Raw genomic sequence first — 17,444 nt, forward strand, 5'->3', positions numbered from 1 at the left:
ATGAGGGAGGGTACCTGTATTTATTTTACATTTGGGGCACATTGAAGATGCTTCTTGCTTAAATTTTGCAAGATGATCTGGAGCCAGGTGAGTCATATGAAGAACCTTTAACTGCATCACATAGGTCCTATTACATATCAAAATCCTCTTTGCATTTTCACAAATGTCCTCCCATGTTTCCAAAGTGATCTCAACTTCTAACTCTCTCTCCCAGACCTCACGTAGATGCTCAATGTCACCCTAGGAACCTCTCCCAACAAATGATAAAAAATACTCACTGAAAGAGTGCCCTTAGCCTGAAGCACCCTCTTTTCCATATTAAATCTATAACACTTAGTCAAAAGCATGGTTTCCTTTTGGATAAAATCTCTAATCTGAAAGAAACGGAAAAGATCCCTATTCGACAATCCATATTCCTGAGTTATATGATCAAATGACATCAACATTTCACCTTCAAACAGACCACCCAAACAAGTTTAAACCCAGGATCTATTGTCCCTGGCCGAAAACCCAGCATGCCAACTATGGGAGTAAGAAAAGATGCTTTAGACATATTACCCTCCATCTGCTTTACTGCCCTCCGTGCTCTGACAGTGTTAGCAACTATTGGATGATGGCAATGTTCTACAACTGCCCTCAGCCCTCATTTTGTCTAAAAACAACATGTTGATAAGAGGACATTCATCTGGGAGGCCTCAATGTCCAACCATATTGACGCCGAGTCACTTACAAAAGATAGGAGGGAGCTCCGTTGATGTCATCTAATGCCCAGGAGGTCCACTTCCCACAATCCCTGGGGCAATCACAGTTTCACAAGCTTAATAAGGGGCCACTTACAATGCCAAATAAAAAAAACAAACCAGTCATTCAATTTCCAAAATGTTTGCCTAGGAAAGAGCAAAGGGAGCATCTGCAAAAGGTACAATAAGCAAGGAATAACATTCATTTTAATAAGAGCAACTTGACCCAACCATGATATTGGAAGGACCCCCCCATCTTTGAAGGTCTTTTTTTTTGTAAATATATTTATTAGCAAATTTTTTTTAACTTTACAAACATATAAAATTATTAAAAAATGCAATCAATAACAAACATCAGTATAATTAAAAGAAAGCAAAACTCAAATTACAACACAACTACTGTCGACTAACTACTAACCTACCCTATAATACAAAACAAACCCTAACACTGTGCAAAGCAATGCCAATAAAAAAGTAAATAACTAATAGATCAAAAAAAAGAAAAACAAGAAAAAAATGCAGAACAGTTATGCTCGGTGCAAAGCTCCCAAACAGAGGAACGGGAGCATTGTATATATACCCATATTAACTCAGGAGACTCCCTCCATGGCCCAAGGCTTGACAAACCTAAACATCATGGTTAAACAAATGCCTGAGTTAAGAGAACTGACAAATCTATATCCAAATAACTCAAGTAGGGCTGCATGTCTTATAAAAACAGTCTGTTGTGTGGTGCACCATGTTTGTAAAAGAAGTCCAAGGAAATGTGCTCCATAATTAGTTTCTGCCATCCCAGCAAGCCCGGTAGGTTCTGAGACACCCAGTTCATCAGAATATCCTTCTGTGCACAGTATGCAAGAATATTAAATAATTTCTTCCCATGCCTGTCTAAAGATGGTAAATTTGGTAGACCTAAGAGGAGAGATATCGGATCTACTTTGACTTCAGTCCTCATTTCCCTCCCTACCTTTTCCGCCTCAGCGCTCCAATAAACACAGAGCCTGTGGCACGTCCAGTAGCAATGGGTAAGAGTACCTACACTTATTTTACATTTGGGCCATGCTAAAGATGCCCCTTTTTAAAAGCTTGCCAGACAGTCTGGTGCCAGATGAACCCTGTGCATAACTTTTAACTGCATAGCACATGTCCTATTATAGATTGAGATCTTTTGAGCATTCTCCCATATGTTCTCCCATGTTTCAGAAGAGATCTCCACTCCTAGCTCTTGCTCCCAGACCTCACATAACCGGTTAATATCCTGCCAGGCCTTGCCACCCAGCACCCAACGCAGCAACAACCTCTTCATAAAGGGCCTATAGGGTTAGTGAGAAGAGTAGTCTTCTTCTGGATGAAATCCCTAACCTGAAAAAATGGAAAAGATCTCTGCTGGACAATCCGTACTTGTGACTCAGTTGCTCAAAAGACATCATAACTTCCCCCTCAAAAAAGTCTCCCAAACTAGAAACTCCTCTTGTTGCCCATGATTTGAACCCTGAGACCATCATCCCTGGTCGGAACCCTGGCATAACAACTATAGGCGAAAGTGGCGAAGTCTTGGATAAGCAACTCTCACTCTGACGGATCGCCCTCCATGCCTTGACTGTACTAATGACAATGGAGTTCCAGAGTGGTCCAAAACTGTCCTCATTTTATCCATGAACAACAGGTTAATAAGAGGACACTTTGCCTGGGAGGCCTCAATATCCGGCCATATTGTTTTGGTTCATTACCTACCCAATCGCAGACAAAGGACAGCAGGGAACTCAATTGATACCTCCTAATGTCTGGGAAATCTACTCCTCCCCCTCCTTGAGGTAATTGCAATTAGTAAGTTTGATGAGGGGCCGCCCACAATGCCAGACAAAGGAACCAAACCATCCCATAAGCTTCTGCAGCATTGACCTGGGAAATATAGGGAGCATACGCACGGGATAAAGCAAACGAGGAAGAACATTCATCATAATGAGAGATATTTGGTCCAGCCATGAAATTGGAAGAGCCTCCCATCTCTGGAGATTTTGCTTAATATTGTCAAGCAAGTGAGCAAAATTAGTCCGAAATAACAGATCAAACTTGGGGGTAATTAAAATGCCTAGGTATTGGAACTCTGCCAGTGACCACTTAAAAGGGACCTTCAACTTCTGGTACATCCTTAAGGTTCCCCAAAGGCATAGCCTCCAATTTTGCAAAGTTAATCTTATATCCAGAAATAGCCCCAAATGAATTGACACGTTATATCAAATGGGATACGGAGGTCATCGGGATCGATAAAAACAGAAGGACATCATCCGCATACAGCGTAATCTTGCGTGCCCTCGATCTCACTTCTGGAGCGGTTATGTGGACTTTCTGATGAATGGCCTCTGCCAGCGGTTCTATCACCAATGTAAACAACAATGGTGAGAGGGGGCAGCCTTGCCGACTACCCCTACCAATCCTAAAATTCCCAGACTTCACCCCGTTGGTGATGACCGCGACCAGAGGGTGGCGATATAAAACTTCCACTCACCTAGCAACTTTCGAGGTCATTGATATGGTCTTGCAAGGCCCGCACCTCTTGTTCCAGCACCTGGAACACACTGGATGAGGATTCCATCGCAGCTTCCAAGGCCTTAGTCCGACCTTCCACCTCCTCCAGCCGCTCCCCGAGGCCCTGGATCTCCTGCTTATGCTTCTGCAGCATGGATGCCTTCGACTGGACCTGGCACGAATCTCCCCACTCGCAGCCCCAACTTTCAAGGTAAGTCTCTCCATCACCGCAGCCAATTTCTGAGAGTCTATCAGGTCCCTGGGGGGTTCAGGAGAGGCTGCTGTTGCTGCAGTCTCTGGTATGCCTGCTGCTGCAGTGGAATGTTCTCCCTGCTGCTGCTTGCTCAATCCTTTTCCCTTTGGCATCCTTCCCCCACTCCCAAATATTAACAAATATGTTTTCTGTAAGCTTTTAAACTAATAATTCCACCACATAAGTTGGCCAGGGATGGCAAAAAACAGTTTCAAACACTGTTAGGCAGAACTGTCCACAGCAGTTCTACAGAATCACCGCGAGTCCGAAGGTCTTGTTTAATCTTGTCAAACAAATGAACAAAATTAGCCTTGAATAACTAATCAAAGCTAGGGTAACAAAGAGGCCCGATTAAAGAAAACCTTCCTGTGCCCACTTAAAGGGGAATCCACCTTTCACAATATGCATTCCCCTTAGACCCCCTCCCATAGGCATAGGCTCCAACTTTGAAAAATTGATCTTGTAACCTGAGAAAGAACCAAATGAATTAATAGTGTATCACATAGGGTACCGAGATTGCTGAGAAAATAAGAACATCATCTGCATATAGTGTAATCGTATGCACCTTCAACCCCACCTTTGGAGCAGCTATATCAGGTTCCTCATGCAAGACCTCTGCCAATGGCTCAGTCACCAATGTGAAAAGCAAAGGTGAAAAGGGACATCCTTGCTGACTACCCCTATCAATATTAAAATTATCAGACATCATACCTTTGGTGAGAACCGCTGCCAGAGGATCACTGTAAAGGACCCTTATCATCTAGTAAACACTTCACCCAGGCCAAACTGCTCCAGGTTATAAAAAGATTATGAAAATGCCTTCTCTGCATTCAAAGAGACCACCAACCCTTGAACCAAATTGTTGTTGGCACACTTGAATCATTTTAAGCAACGTCCTAACATTATTAGAGGATCTGCAACCCTTTATAAAACCTGTCTGATCTTCTTTGACAATAGAGGGCAACACCCCTTCCAACCTCAATGCCAAAGTCTTAGATGAAATTTTAAAATCAGAATTTAAGAGTGAGCTAGGATTATAAAGGAGCACAGTCCTCCGGGGCCTTCCCTTTCTTGAGGCTAAGGGTGGTATTAGCCTCTCTCCAGGATGGTGGGAGGCAATCATGACTATATGAATAGTTACACATGTCTAGCATTTCCAAAACTCTCTGGGAAGACCATCAGGGCTGGGTGCCTCTCCACTTTGAAGTTGCCTCACCACCTCCCGTATCTCTTGTGCTGTTAATGGAGCATTAAGGAGAGACACCTGCTCAGCACACATACAGGAAGATTCAAGTTCCTGGAAAAAAGACTCCATTTTATCCTGTCTATCTTCACAACATTCAGACTGATACAGTTCAAAATAGAACCTCCGAAATGCTGCATTGATCTTTTTAGCATTACAAGTAAGAGTCCCATTCCCTTCCCCAATAGAAGCAATAGATTGGGAGGCATTCTTCTTCCTAACCGGATATGCCAAATATTTACCTATCACCATGCTCAAACAACCTTTGCTTTGCAAAGGAAAGTTCCTTCCTGCCTGTATGCGCAAGCATGGAGTTTAAGGTGGATCGAAGTGCTGTTATCCACTGCAGCTTAGTCACTGATGGCCTACTGTAATATGCCATCTCAGCTGCCTTCAATTGTGCTGCTCTCCCTTCTGTCGCTTCTGACTGTCTGTATGAGATAATTATCCTTCTAGCATAGGCCTTAATAGTCTCCCGAAGAATGGATGAATTACTAGCTGTACCCATGTTGGTGGCCAAAAATGCTTCAAATTCCCTAGACAAGTACTTAACAAACTTGCTGTCCTTGAGGATGAAGGGATCCATTCGCAGTACAATGAACTCATTGCATTACCCTTCATCCCAATCATATAAATATACTGCTGTGTGATCAGAGATGGTAATAGTCCTAATCGAACAAGATACCAATTGAATCTAGAAGAGCTGCAGGAGTTTAAAAAAAATGAATCCTCGTATGGCATTTATGAGGATTGGAAAAGAATATCAAGACTGTGTCCGTAGGGTGGAGACATCTTCAAACATTTACCAACCCTAGTTCCACACATAGATCATCCAAGTGTTTAGATTGTGGCGAAAGCTTTGGGCATTCTATCCAGCACAGGATCCATGAAGCAACTGAAGTCCCCCCTCGATAAGAATATGCCGCGATGCAAAGGCCATCAGCTTAGATAGTGCATCAACCCCATTTAACGGGTTGGGCCAGAGAACAATAGACATTCAAAATACCATATTCCTCGTCATGTTTTAGGGCCTTAAGGGTAACAAACTGGCCATATTCATCTTTAACACAATCTATTCAATTAAATAGAAGATTCTTCTGGATGAATATGGCTAGCCCCTGCTCGTCGAGTTAAAGGACGAGAGAAACAGCTGATTAAACACGCCCTGCTGTAACTTCAAGTGTTCCTTATCATTAAGGTGAGTATCCTGCAATGGGGCAACATCCACTGTCTCCTTGTTGAGGCTCAACAACACCTTTTTCCTTTTAACGGGCGAATGGATGCCTCTAATATTTCAGATGCACCATTAAAGAACACTGCTAGCCATGATCCTTTACAAGCATCTTTGACCTGCTATGAGGAAAAATGTGACTTACAGTATGTTGAGGAGATACAAAAGAAGACTCATACAGCCCATTTATGAAAAACCAAAGAAAAAACTAAACTAACTACAAAACATAAAAGGCATTTAATGGGGGACTCTAACCCCTGCCCATAGAATGTGCTTATACCTTCCACATACATATCCATTTCCCTGTCCAGATCGATGCCATAGCCTTGTGAGTAATACGAAGTGCTGCTGGGTGTCTCATCAAATACTGAATACCAAGGTCCTTTAATTTTCTTTTGACCTCATGAAACAATTTCCTTTTACGGATCACCGCCACAGAAAAGCCCTGAAAAAACATTTTCTTCGTTCCCTGATAAGTCAGGGCCTATGGATCTTTTCCCATCCTTCTGGAAGATGCCACGACTCTCTGCTTGTTCCTGTAGCTTTGAAATTGCACCAGGACTGTGTGGGATGCCGATCCAGACCGAATCTGCACACCGCAACTCTGTGAGCTCTGTCAAACTTCACCCGGTCCGCCTCAGCATCCCAGCCAGGGAACTGTGGTAGCCAGTCTTCAAATAAGTTTGCTAGCTGCCCACCTTCCATTCCCTCCAGCAGCCCAATGACCCGGATATTTCTCCTTCTACTTTGATGTTCCAGATCATTGATCTACTCAGTCAAAACCCGGACTTGTTTCAATGGCCTGGATACGCTGTGCTGGGGACTTGACTTCGGTCTCCAACACCGCAGTCCACCCCTTCAACTCGTTTCCTGAGCCCTTCCAACTCCTTCTCATGCTTTTGTAGCATGATCGAAATCAGCTCCAGCTGAGTACGACTGTCTTCCATCAACTCCATCATCCCTCAGATCGCCATGAGTGTCCCCGTGTGTTGCGGCTTGGCTGTATGCTTTCCTTTCATCATCCTCGCTTGCTCATAAAGAACTTACAGGAGAACCTCGACTACCTGAACATCAACCATTAAAATCCCGGACAATCCGAATAAGATCTCAAGGCCCTGCAAAAATGGCACCAGGCAACCCAGCTTTCAGTTATCAGTTAAACGGCATTATGGCATGCATAGTTGGATGACCGAGAGATGTTCGACAACCAGCAGCTCTTGGCTAACTGGCATTATGGCGTGCATTGCCAGATAATCGAGAAATGTTGAACAAATGGCACTCAGACTACCACTTGTTTCCTGCCACCCGAATGGCCAATCATTCAAACAAAATACTCCCTGCCCAACTCATTCGGACAATCGAGACTCCACCGCAAATAGATTTAAACGGTTTCACAACTGTTTAACATCAATTCTCTCCAAAAAAAAAGGTAAAGTGGAGGTGTAAAAATATCACTACAGCTGGCTGGGGTGCAGAGCTCAGCAAGGCAGATCTGCTCAGATCGCCGCCATCTTGGATTCCCCCACAGGGTAACTTAGCATGGCCAATCCACCAAACTTGCAGTTTGTTGAATTAAGGGAGGAAACTGGCAGAAACCCATGCAGAAACAGGGAGAACCTACACGCAGACAGTCATCCATGACTGGAATCAAAGCCAGGCCCTAGTGACGTAAGGCAGCAGTGCTAATGACTGTCCACCATGACACTTGTGGCATTACAGTTTACATCCAGAACACGGTTTCTTGGACTCATGTGGATGCACTGGTTACAAAGGCCCAACAATGTCTATTTTTCCTCAGGCAGCTGAGGAAATTTGGCATGATGGCAAATACCCTTGCCAACATTTATAGGTGCGCCATTGAGAGCATTCTGTCTGGATGTAACACTACCTGGTAATGACAACTGTACCATTCAAGATCAAAGACGGTTACAAAGAGTGGTGAACTCGGCAGGACAATCGCAAAGGCCGACCTCCCATTTATAGAATCCATCTACCAGGCCTGCTGTCAAGAAAAGGCCGCCAGCATTCTCAAAGATCCATCCCACCCTGGCAATGCTTTTCTACAACCTCTACCATTGGCGAGAAGGTACAGAAACCTGAACACATGCACCAGCCGGTTTCATAACAGTTTCTATCCTGCTGTTGTTCACATACTGAATGGACTCTCAAACTCTTAACACCCACCTGTACCTGTGTTTTTGTTTTTGCCACTATTTACCTATTATCTACTTATCTATGCTACATAACTATGTGATCTGCCTGTATTGCTCGCAAGACAAGCTTTTCACTGTGCCTTGATACATGTGACAATCAATTCAATTCAATTCATTACAATTGATAGTGATGGTTTAATCTGAGGCAAAGTTTTAAATGTGAATAAGGGAAATTATCGAAAGCATAAGACAAGTTGGCTGAGCTGGATTGAGAAAATACATTAAAAGACATGACTGTACATAGGTAATGGACAATCCTAAATAACTATTACATGGCTGAGAGCAACAATTCATTCCTTCAACATGAAAAATGTGAAAATGTCTCAGGCAATCTTGGTTGACAAAGAAGGTAAGGAATATATAATATTAAAAGATGTTTTAAAATGCGGTCCGAGAAAGTAATAAACTCACAAAATTAGAGATTCAAGTGACTAGGGAGAATGAGGAGTTGAAAGAAATTGGTATTATGGAGCTGATAGCTGATTAGTTCCAGATACCTGACGATCTACACCCCAAAATACTGAAGGAGATGGCTGAAGAGATACTCAATGCATTGACAATCATCTTCCAAATTTTCACAGGATCTAGAATGATTCCTGTAGATTTGAAGCTGGAAAGTGTCACGCATTATTTAAAAGAGGAGCAATGCAAAAATCAGGGAGTTATAGACCTATCAGCTTTTATATCAAATGCTACAATCTGACATAAAAGATGTGAAAGAAAGACACTTGGATAAAAATAATCTAATTGGGCATAGTCAGATGGATTTTTAAAATGGAAAATTGTATTTGGCATAGTTTTGGAGTTTTTTGAGGATGCTGCCAACAGAATTCATAATGATGGCAGGATATTTGGATTTTTAGCAAGTTTTTGATATGGTTGCATACAAAGATTGATTAGCAATATTAAAACACCTTGAATCAGAATGGATTAAATATTTGCTAACAGTCAGTGGGAATAACTGGGTCATCCTCATTCTGGCAGGCTGTGACTATCGAGTATTGCAAGGATCAATACTTGGGCTCCAGCTGTTCACAATATATATCAATAATTTAGTGTGGGGACCAAATGTAATATGTCTAAATTTGTAGATGACACAAGCTAAGCAATAGCATTTTTTGAGGAAGATGTAAAATATTTTCAGCAGAATTTGAACATGCTTAGCAATTGGGCAAGAACATTGAACAGTACAGCATGGGAACAAACTCTTCTGTGCAGACTATGGTGCCATTCTAAACTAATCCCATTTGTCTGCAAATGGAAATGGTCCTGAAAATGGTCTGCAAATGATCCCTCTCACCTTAAATCTCTGTCAATTATTATTTGACATTTCTGTCCTGGGGAAAAAGGCTTTGACTATCCACCCTATCCATGTCTTTATATGCTTCCATCAGGTTATCCTTCAGCCTCCAATGCTCGAACAAAAACAATCCAAATTTATCTACTTGTGTTGTCACTTTCAGGGAACTATGGATTTGCACCTCAAGATCCCTTTGTTTATCAATACTCCGAAGGGTCCTGCCATTTACTGTATAATTTCCTCTTGCATTTGAATTCCCAAAATGCATAATTTTACACTTGTCAGGATTAAACTCTATCTGCCTTTTCTCCGCCCAACTTTCCAACAGATCTATATCCAGTTGTTTACCTTGACAACCTTCCTCACTATCCACAACTCCATCAATTTTATGTTGTCTGCAAATTTACTAATCAGACAATTGACATTTCCATCCAAATCATTTTTATAAATTACAAACAACAGAGATGCCACACTGATCCTTGCAGAACACCACTGGTCACCGACTTTCAATCAGGCAAAAGAAACATCCACCCCACCTGTCCCTGGTCCTCCAAGACCAAGCCAATTTTGTACCCAACTTACAAACTCACTGTGCATTTGATTTAATGTTCTGGACCTGCCTACCGTGAGGGACCTTGTCAAATGCTTTAGTAAAGTCCATGTTGACAACATCTACTGCCCTACCCTCATCAATCATCTTTGTCACTTCATCAAATTTTTGAAATGAAACATGCCCCACACAAAGCCATGCCAAGTATCCCTAATAAGTCCATTCTTTTCCAGTGAGAGTAATCCTGTCCCTAAGAACCTTCTCTAATAATTTTCTGACCACTGATATAAGCCTAAATGGCCTATTTCCTGGGTTATCTCTGTTGCCCTTCTTAAACAAAGGAACTATATTGGCTATCCTCTAGTCTTCTGGAACCTTGCTTGTTGTTAAAGAGGATACACAGATCTTTGTCAAAGCCCCAGCAATCTCATCCCTCCCATCTGCTTCTGGGGACCTAACTATTCCACTGCTTTGGAAAAACCTCCTCCTTCTTAAAATTGACATGCCATAGAATTTCAACATACCACTCCCTTATATTACCATTATCCATGTCTTTCTCCTTGGTGAATACTGATGTGAACTACTCATTGAAGACTTCACCCATTATCTCTGGTTCCACATATAAATTCCCTCTTTTATCCTTCAGTGGACCTATCCTTTCCCTAGCTTCCCTCATTTCCCTTAATTTATATATAAATGCCTTGGGATTCTCCTCAATCCTACTTGTCAAGAATATTTCATGGTCCCTTTAACCCTCCTATACCTTGTTTAATTTCTTTTCTGCTTCCTTTACATTCCTCAAGGTCCTAGTCTGATTTCAGTTTCCTAAACCTGACATGAGCTTCCCTTTTCTTCTTATCTAAACTTTCAGTATCTTGCTATCCAGGGTTCCCAAACCTTGCATCCTCACAGAAACATGCTTATCCTGACCTCTGAGAAATGTCAAATATGGATATCCTTCAACCAGCTCCCTCAATCTAATTTTGTCCAGTTCTCGCCTAATATCATTGTGATTAAACTTGCCTCAATTTAGCACTTTCAACTAAGGACCAGACTTACCCTTATCCATAACTATCTTAAAACATACGGAATTATGATCATTGTTCCAAAGCAATCCCCATTTAAACTTTGATACTTGACCAGGCTCATTCCTCAATACATGTTCTAGTACAGCCCCTCGCAAGGAATTAAGGGCTATGGGAAGAGCACTGGTAAGTGGAATTGAAGCACCAATCAGCCATGATTAAATGGCAGAGTGCACTTGATGTGCTGAATGGCCTTACTTCCACTCCTATGAGTTATGGTCTTCCCTGTTGGATTATCTACATATTGTTTCAAGACATTCTCCCAGTTGCACCTAATAAATTCTGTCTCACCTCAGCCTCTCAAACAATATTGGGTAAGTTAAAATTACCCATACCTGTTATTTTTACATCTTTCCATGACCTGCTTACATATCTGTTTCTCTATCTCTATCTTACAGTATAACACCATATAGTGATTGCATCTGTCTTATTCCTGAATTCTACCTATATGGGCTTTCTGGATGAGCCTTTCAAAATGTATTCTCTTCATACACCTGTGACATTCTCCTTAATCAGTTTTGCAACTCACCCATCCACTTTATATCCCTCTATATCACACTTGAAACATGTAAATCCTTGAACATTGAGTTTCCAGTCCTGCCTTCTTCTCAACCAGGTTTCTGTAATAGTGATAACATCATAGTTCCGTGCACAGTTCTAGGCTCTAAATTCAGTTACCTTACCTGTTTTACTCCCTGCATTAAAATAAATACACTTCAGACCACCAGTCCTGCTACGTTCATTAATCTGGCGCCAACTGTTCTTCCTATTAAACTTATCTGACAATGGCAAATGGAATTTAATGTAAAAAAGTGTGAGGTTATCCACTTTGGTAGAAGAACAGATGTGTAGTTTTTTTTTAAATAGCAAGAGGTTGGAAATTGTAGAATTGCAAAGGGCCTTGTGTCAATAGGTCACTAAAGGTTAACATGTACGTGTAACAAACTACTGAAGGCTAATGGAATGTTAACCTTTAGTGTAAACTGATTTGAGTACAGGAGTAGTCATAGAATCATACTGTACAGAAGAGGTACTTCAGCCATAAATCTGTACCCCTCTTGAAGTGTTACTTCTTCCGATGTGCATCACCTCACATTCATCAGGATTAACTTCCATTTGCCAATGATCTGCTCATGATCTGCCCATCTGACTGAACCATTTATATTTTCCTGTAACCTAAGCTTATTCATCTACAAGCTTATTTATCATTCCCCCACATTCTCATCTATATTATTCATGAACATCACAAACAATAAGGGATTAGCTTTGATTTTTATGGAATACCACTGTACACCAAGCTCCAGTCACACAAACAGCCTTCTACCATTACACTTTGTCTCCTATCACTGAATCAACTTTGGATCCACCTTGCCTGTTACTCTGGATGCCATAGGTTTTATTTTCTTTATCAGTTTTCCATGTGGGACTACCACATCCCTACTACTGATGTGAGACTTAGTGGTCTAATGTTCCCTGGCCTATCTTTACCACCTTTTTTGTTCAATCAAATCACATTAGCTGGCACCTCCCTTGAGGCCAGAGACAATGGCTCCTATTATTCTCACCCTCATCAAAAGCTTTGCTGAGATCCATATAAATTACATCTACTGCCTTACCCTCATCCACATACTTGGCCACCTCCTCAAAACTTCCACCAAATGTGGTAGGCATGACCTCCCTCTGCTGACTACCCCGATCAAATCATGGCCCTTTTAATGGAGATTAATTTTTTTTTCATTATTTTCTTCAGCAATTTCCTTACCACTGATATGAGACTAATTGGTCTATTCTCCTCTGGCTTTTCGCTACCAATCCTTTTGTAAAGTGGAATCACATTCACATTTTCCAGTTTTCTGGCATCTCCCTTGAGACCAGAAACAATTTATAAAGTTTGGGTCAGGGCCCCTGTTATTTCCTCCCTCGTCTCCCACAACAGCTTGGGATACAACTTATCTGCATCTGGGGATTTGTCTCCTTTGAAAACCACCTAAGCCTCCATTACCTTTGCATTTCTTACATCAATCTACAAACTTCACAGTTTATCTTCTCAAATTTTGTACCTGCATCCTCTTTCTCCAAAGTAAAGGCAGATTTTAAGTACTCATTTAACATTCTATCATTTTCATCTGGCCTTCTGCACGGATTGTCCCTTGGGTCACGAATGGGCCCTATTTTTTCCATTGTTATTCTCTTCCCCTTGATATATTTGTGGAATATCTTGGGATTCTCCCTACTCTTGCCCGTCAGCAATTTCTCACCTCCCTTCTTTGCTCTTCAAATTGCTTCCTTGGGTTATCCCCAGCACTTTCTATACTCCTCTAAGGCCTCTGCTGTTTTGCTCCTTTTGCAATTGTTATATGTCTCTCTTTCCCTTGTTAATCTGGTTCTGAATATTCCTAGTCATCCATGAGTCTATGGACTTGTTGCTCCTACATTTCACCTCCCAGGACAACATGGCAGATCATAGTGTCATGTAGTCATAGTATCATGCAGCATTGAGGAGCCCTTCTGCACATCGGGTCTGTGCTGACCTAACTACACTCCTCCCACTTTCCAACCTTCCGTAATTTTTTTTTATAGGTTAAGTTTCTCACCTCTATTGCCCTTGAAGGCATTCCTTTCCAGATTCCCTTCACCCTGAGTGAAAAAATTCTTCAAATCCCCTCTTAACCTCCTGCTGTTCACCTTAACATTCTGCCCTCTTGTTATTGAGGTGTTCCTCAAGGTAGTGTCTTGACCCAACTATCTTCAGTTGCTTCATCAATAACCTTGCTTCAATCATAAGGTCAGAAGTGGGACATTCATTTGTAGGGTGATTGCAAACTGTTCAGCACATTTGCAGCTCCTCAGGTTTTGAACAGTCTATGTCCTCATGCAACAAGACCTGGTAAGCATTCAGATCTGGACTTAATAGGTGGCAAGTGACCTTTGTGCCATACAAATGCCAGTCAATAACCATCAAGAGAAAATCTTAGCACTTTATCTTGATATTCAATGGCATTACAATTGCAGAACCCCCCCCCACCCACCTCCCCCCCTCCACTATAACAACATGGTAATTTACTACAAGAGTTGGTCAGAAGCTGGGAATTCTGCGGCACATAACTTACTTCCTTACTCCCCAAAATTGTGCATCATTTATAAGACACATATGAGTAATGTGATGGAATGTTCTTAACTCAGCTGAATGAGAGTAACTCTAAATGCATTCAAGAAGCTCAACACCAGCCAGGACAAAGCAGCCAACTTTAAATCCATCATCTGAAACATTTACTCCCTCTACCAGTGACACACAGTGAAGCAGTGTGCACCAACTACAAGATATACGACTACGACTAATCAAGCCTCCAATAGGACATTGCAAAGCATCAATCTTGAGCACCAAACCTGTGGGTTCCATCCAACCTAATCATTATTGCAATTTTAACCAATATCACTGTACCTTCACTGGGACTGGATCAAAATGCTAGGGTTCCCTTCCCAACAGCACTGTGGGTGTACCGACACCTTAAGGGCTGTAGTGTCAAGAAGGTGCTTGCCACATCCCCTAATGGAAAATTAGGAATGGGCAACAAATGCTTTCCAAATCACATCCCATGAAAGAATAAACAAACAAAGGTTACAAAGCTGTAGATGTATGCTTTTCAAAATTCTCTAGATTCATGTGTTGTTCCATTCAGTTAAAATGCAAATGCACCTCCATAATTAAGGCAGGAAATTAATTCAGAACTCACAGTCTTACTTAAATTGTGGAAAATTGTTGCAGCTTATTGACAAAAACAGTTACTGAACAGTTGAACATATGTAAACATGTCATAATGAGTCAGTAAGGATTTGTGAAGAGTTTGCCATGTCTCACTAATTCCATTGAATTTGTAAGCATATAGCTAGCTATGAATGTTGTCTAAATGGACTCCCAGAAATTGCTAAAATTCCATACAAGTGATTATAAAGGACTGTTCAGTACATTTGCAACTCCTTAGATTTTGAACAGTCTATGTCCTTATGCAACCAGACCTGGACAACATTCGGGTTTGGGCTTAATAGGAGGCTAGTATCCTCTGTGCCATACAAATGCCAGTCAATGACCATCAAGAGAAAATGTCACCACCTTCCCCAGACATTCAATGCCATTACTATTGCAGATATCCACAACATGGTACTGTGGCTACAAAGGCTGGTTAGAAGCTGGGAATTCTGTGGCACGTAACTCACCCCCTTAATCCCCAAAATTGTGCACCATCTTTAAAAGGAGAAAGTGAGGACTGCAGATGCTGGAGATTAGAGTCGAAAAGGATGGTGCTGGAAAAGCACAGCTGGTCAGGCAACATCCGAGGAACATTTCTGATGAAGAGCTTATGCTCAAAACGTGTCTCTCTTGCTTCTCAGATGCTGCCTGACTGGTTGTGCTTTTCCAGCAGCGCACTTTTCAACCCACCACTTGTAAGACACAAATGAGGAATGTTCTTAACTCAGATGGATGAGTGTAACTCCAAATGCATTCAAGAAGCTCAACACCATCCAGGACAAAGCAGCCAACTTTAAATGGTATCCCATCCATCACTTTAAACACTTAGAAAGGATACCGATTATATGTAACCTTGTGATATGGATCTGTAAATGATTGGCATGTAGGAGTCAGAGGGCAGAATTAAACATAACATTCTCCTCTTTGCACAATGTGACAGTTAATGTTCCTCAGGATATTTGCTAAAGTCTTAACATTTCATCACATCATGCTGCCTTAAATGAAGGCATAGTGATTTTTAATCTGACATGCTGAAGGCAGTAAAGAAAGAACACATTAAGCTGAAACTTTAGAAGGTTTCTAAGTGGGAATGGAGGTTTGCAGGGCCATAATATTCTGAAATAGTCCAGTCTTCTGCCTTGGGCCAGGCTCTGGTCCATGTGGACGAAAACCTGCTTTAATCTTCTCAAAAGTACATATCTCATTGCAGGCTGAATGAATTGCAGATATTATAGGGTATTTCTGACTCTCTGTTAGCCTCTGACACTGATAGGATGAACCTGAACTCATTCCCAGACATTGGTTTTGTTGAGGGCCAGGGATCACAATTACTTCAATCTGAGCTGGTAAATGACAGTATCCATCCTTGAGAGAGAGGTTTATTCTCTTTTTAGCAATTGAGATATTTTCACTATCTCTAGCCCATAGGAAATTAGGGAGGTGGGTGGTTTAATGATTTGGAATAGTGTGTTATTAGTATATACGCATATTCCACACTGCTTTCCCAGCCTATACTTCATTGTTTGCTGTGTTAAACCATGCCGGGAACTAAAGATATTAGCAATCTGATTTGATCTTTTGGTGGATTAAGAAAAAAAATTAATGCAAATTATAGAAGTTTTGTATAATTTGCGGTGGCAAACTGCTTGAATGAAATGAATAGGCAGCCCTAGGTTGCAAACAGGTTCCGTTCTTGAGTCCATTTTGGAATTGGTTTGTTCACAAATTTGAATACTGTACAATGCAGGTCAATATAAAATAGCCATTCTTAATTATAGGAAATATTCATACTTCAGATCTTAAAAATTAAATCCTTGTATGGGATTGCATTTACACATTAGTTGAAAGTTTGTAGATAGGGGACTCCCTGTTAACATTATCTGCATTTTGCTTTTTGATTGGCTCTTGGGAGTTTGACGAATAAGTTCCCATTGGTCTGTGTTGTAATCTATCTATTTCCTCACAGATTAATAAAATGTGAAATGGTTTTGAATTTAAAAATTACGCACATTTTGTTTAAGCGCTAGTTTCTGGGAAAGTCTGATAGCTGATGCTTAGTCATGTGAGTATAGATTATTTGTGCTAACATTTACCTTCCAGTCATTCTCCAGAGTTCGGGGATAATAGATTGAAAGACGTACCATGAGCAGCTGCAGCAGCAGCACCAGCAAAAACAGCAGGCATTGGAGCCACGGTTCCCATCACCCTGCTGTGGTTGTGCAGAGCCCGGCATCTCCTGTTGCACCAATGTCTGACGCTTACGCATCTCCATCCGCTCTGATCCCATGGGCTATGGAGAAAACAAGAAACTGCTTTAAAGAATGAAAGCAGTCCAGATGAACACCACTAAGCCATGACTGTTTTTGAATTGGAGATGCCAGTGTTGGACTGGGGTATACAAAGTTAAAAATCACACAACACCAGATTATAATCCAACAGGTTTATGTAGAAGCTTTAGCTTTCAGAGTGCTGCTCCTGATAACTTTACTATAATGGTTTTCTTTTGTAATGTCTAGTTCTTAATCACTAGCAAAAACACTATTTTAAATTTA

The 17,444-nt window shown here is 41.3% G+C and overlaps 1 protein-coding gene across 1 annotated transcript in view; it reads right to left on the reverse strand.

The window, feature by feature from the left end:
• The window catches only part of LOC132815213 (regulator of G-protein signaling 20-like), a 99,218-nt gene extending 82,039 nt beyond the window's left edge, over window positions 1-17,179 (reverse strand). Inside the window, exon 1 of the mRNA XM_060824027.1 lies at window positions 17,034-17,179. Coding sequence (XP_060680010.1) covers window positions 17,034-17,179 — 146 coding nt within the window. The remainder of the gene's footprint in view (window positions 1-17,033) is intronic.
• Between the last annotated feature and the right edge of the window lie 265 nt (window positions 17,180-17,444).

Source organism: Hemiscyllium ocellatum, chromosome 4 (genome assembly GCF_020745735.1).
Source record: "Hemiscyllium ocellatum isolate sHemOce1 chromosome 4, sHemOce1.pat.X.cur, whole genome shotgun sequence".
Taxonomy (NCBI): Eukaryota; Metazoa; Chordata; class Chondrichthyes; order Orectolobiformes; family Hemiscylliidae; genus Hemiscyllium; species Hemiscyllium ocellatum.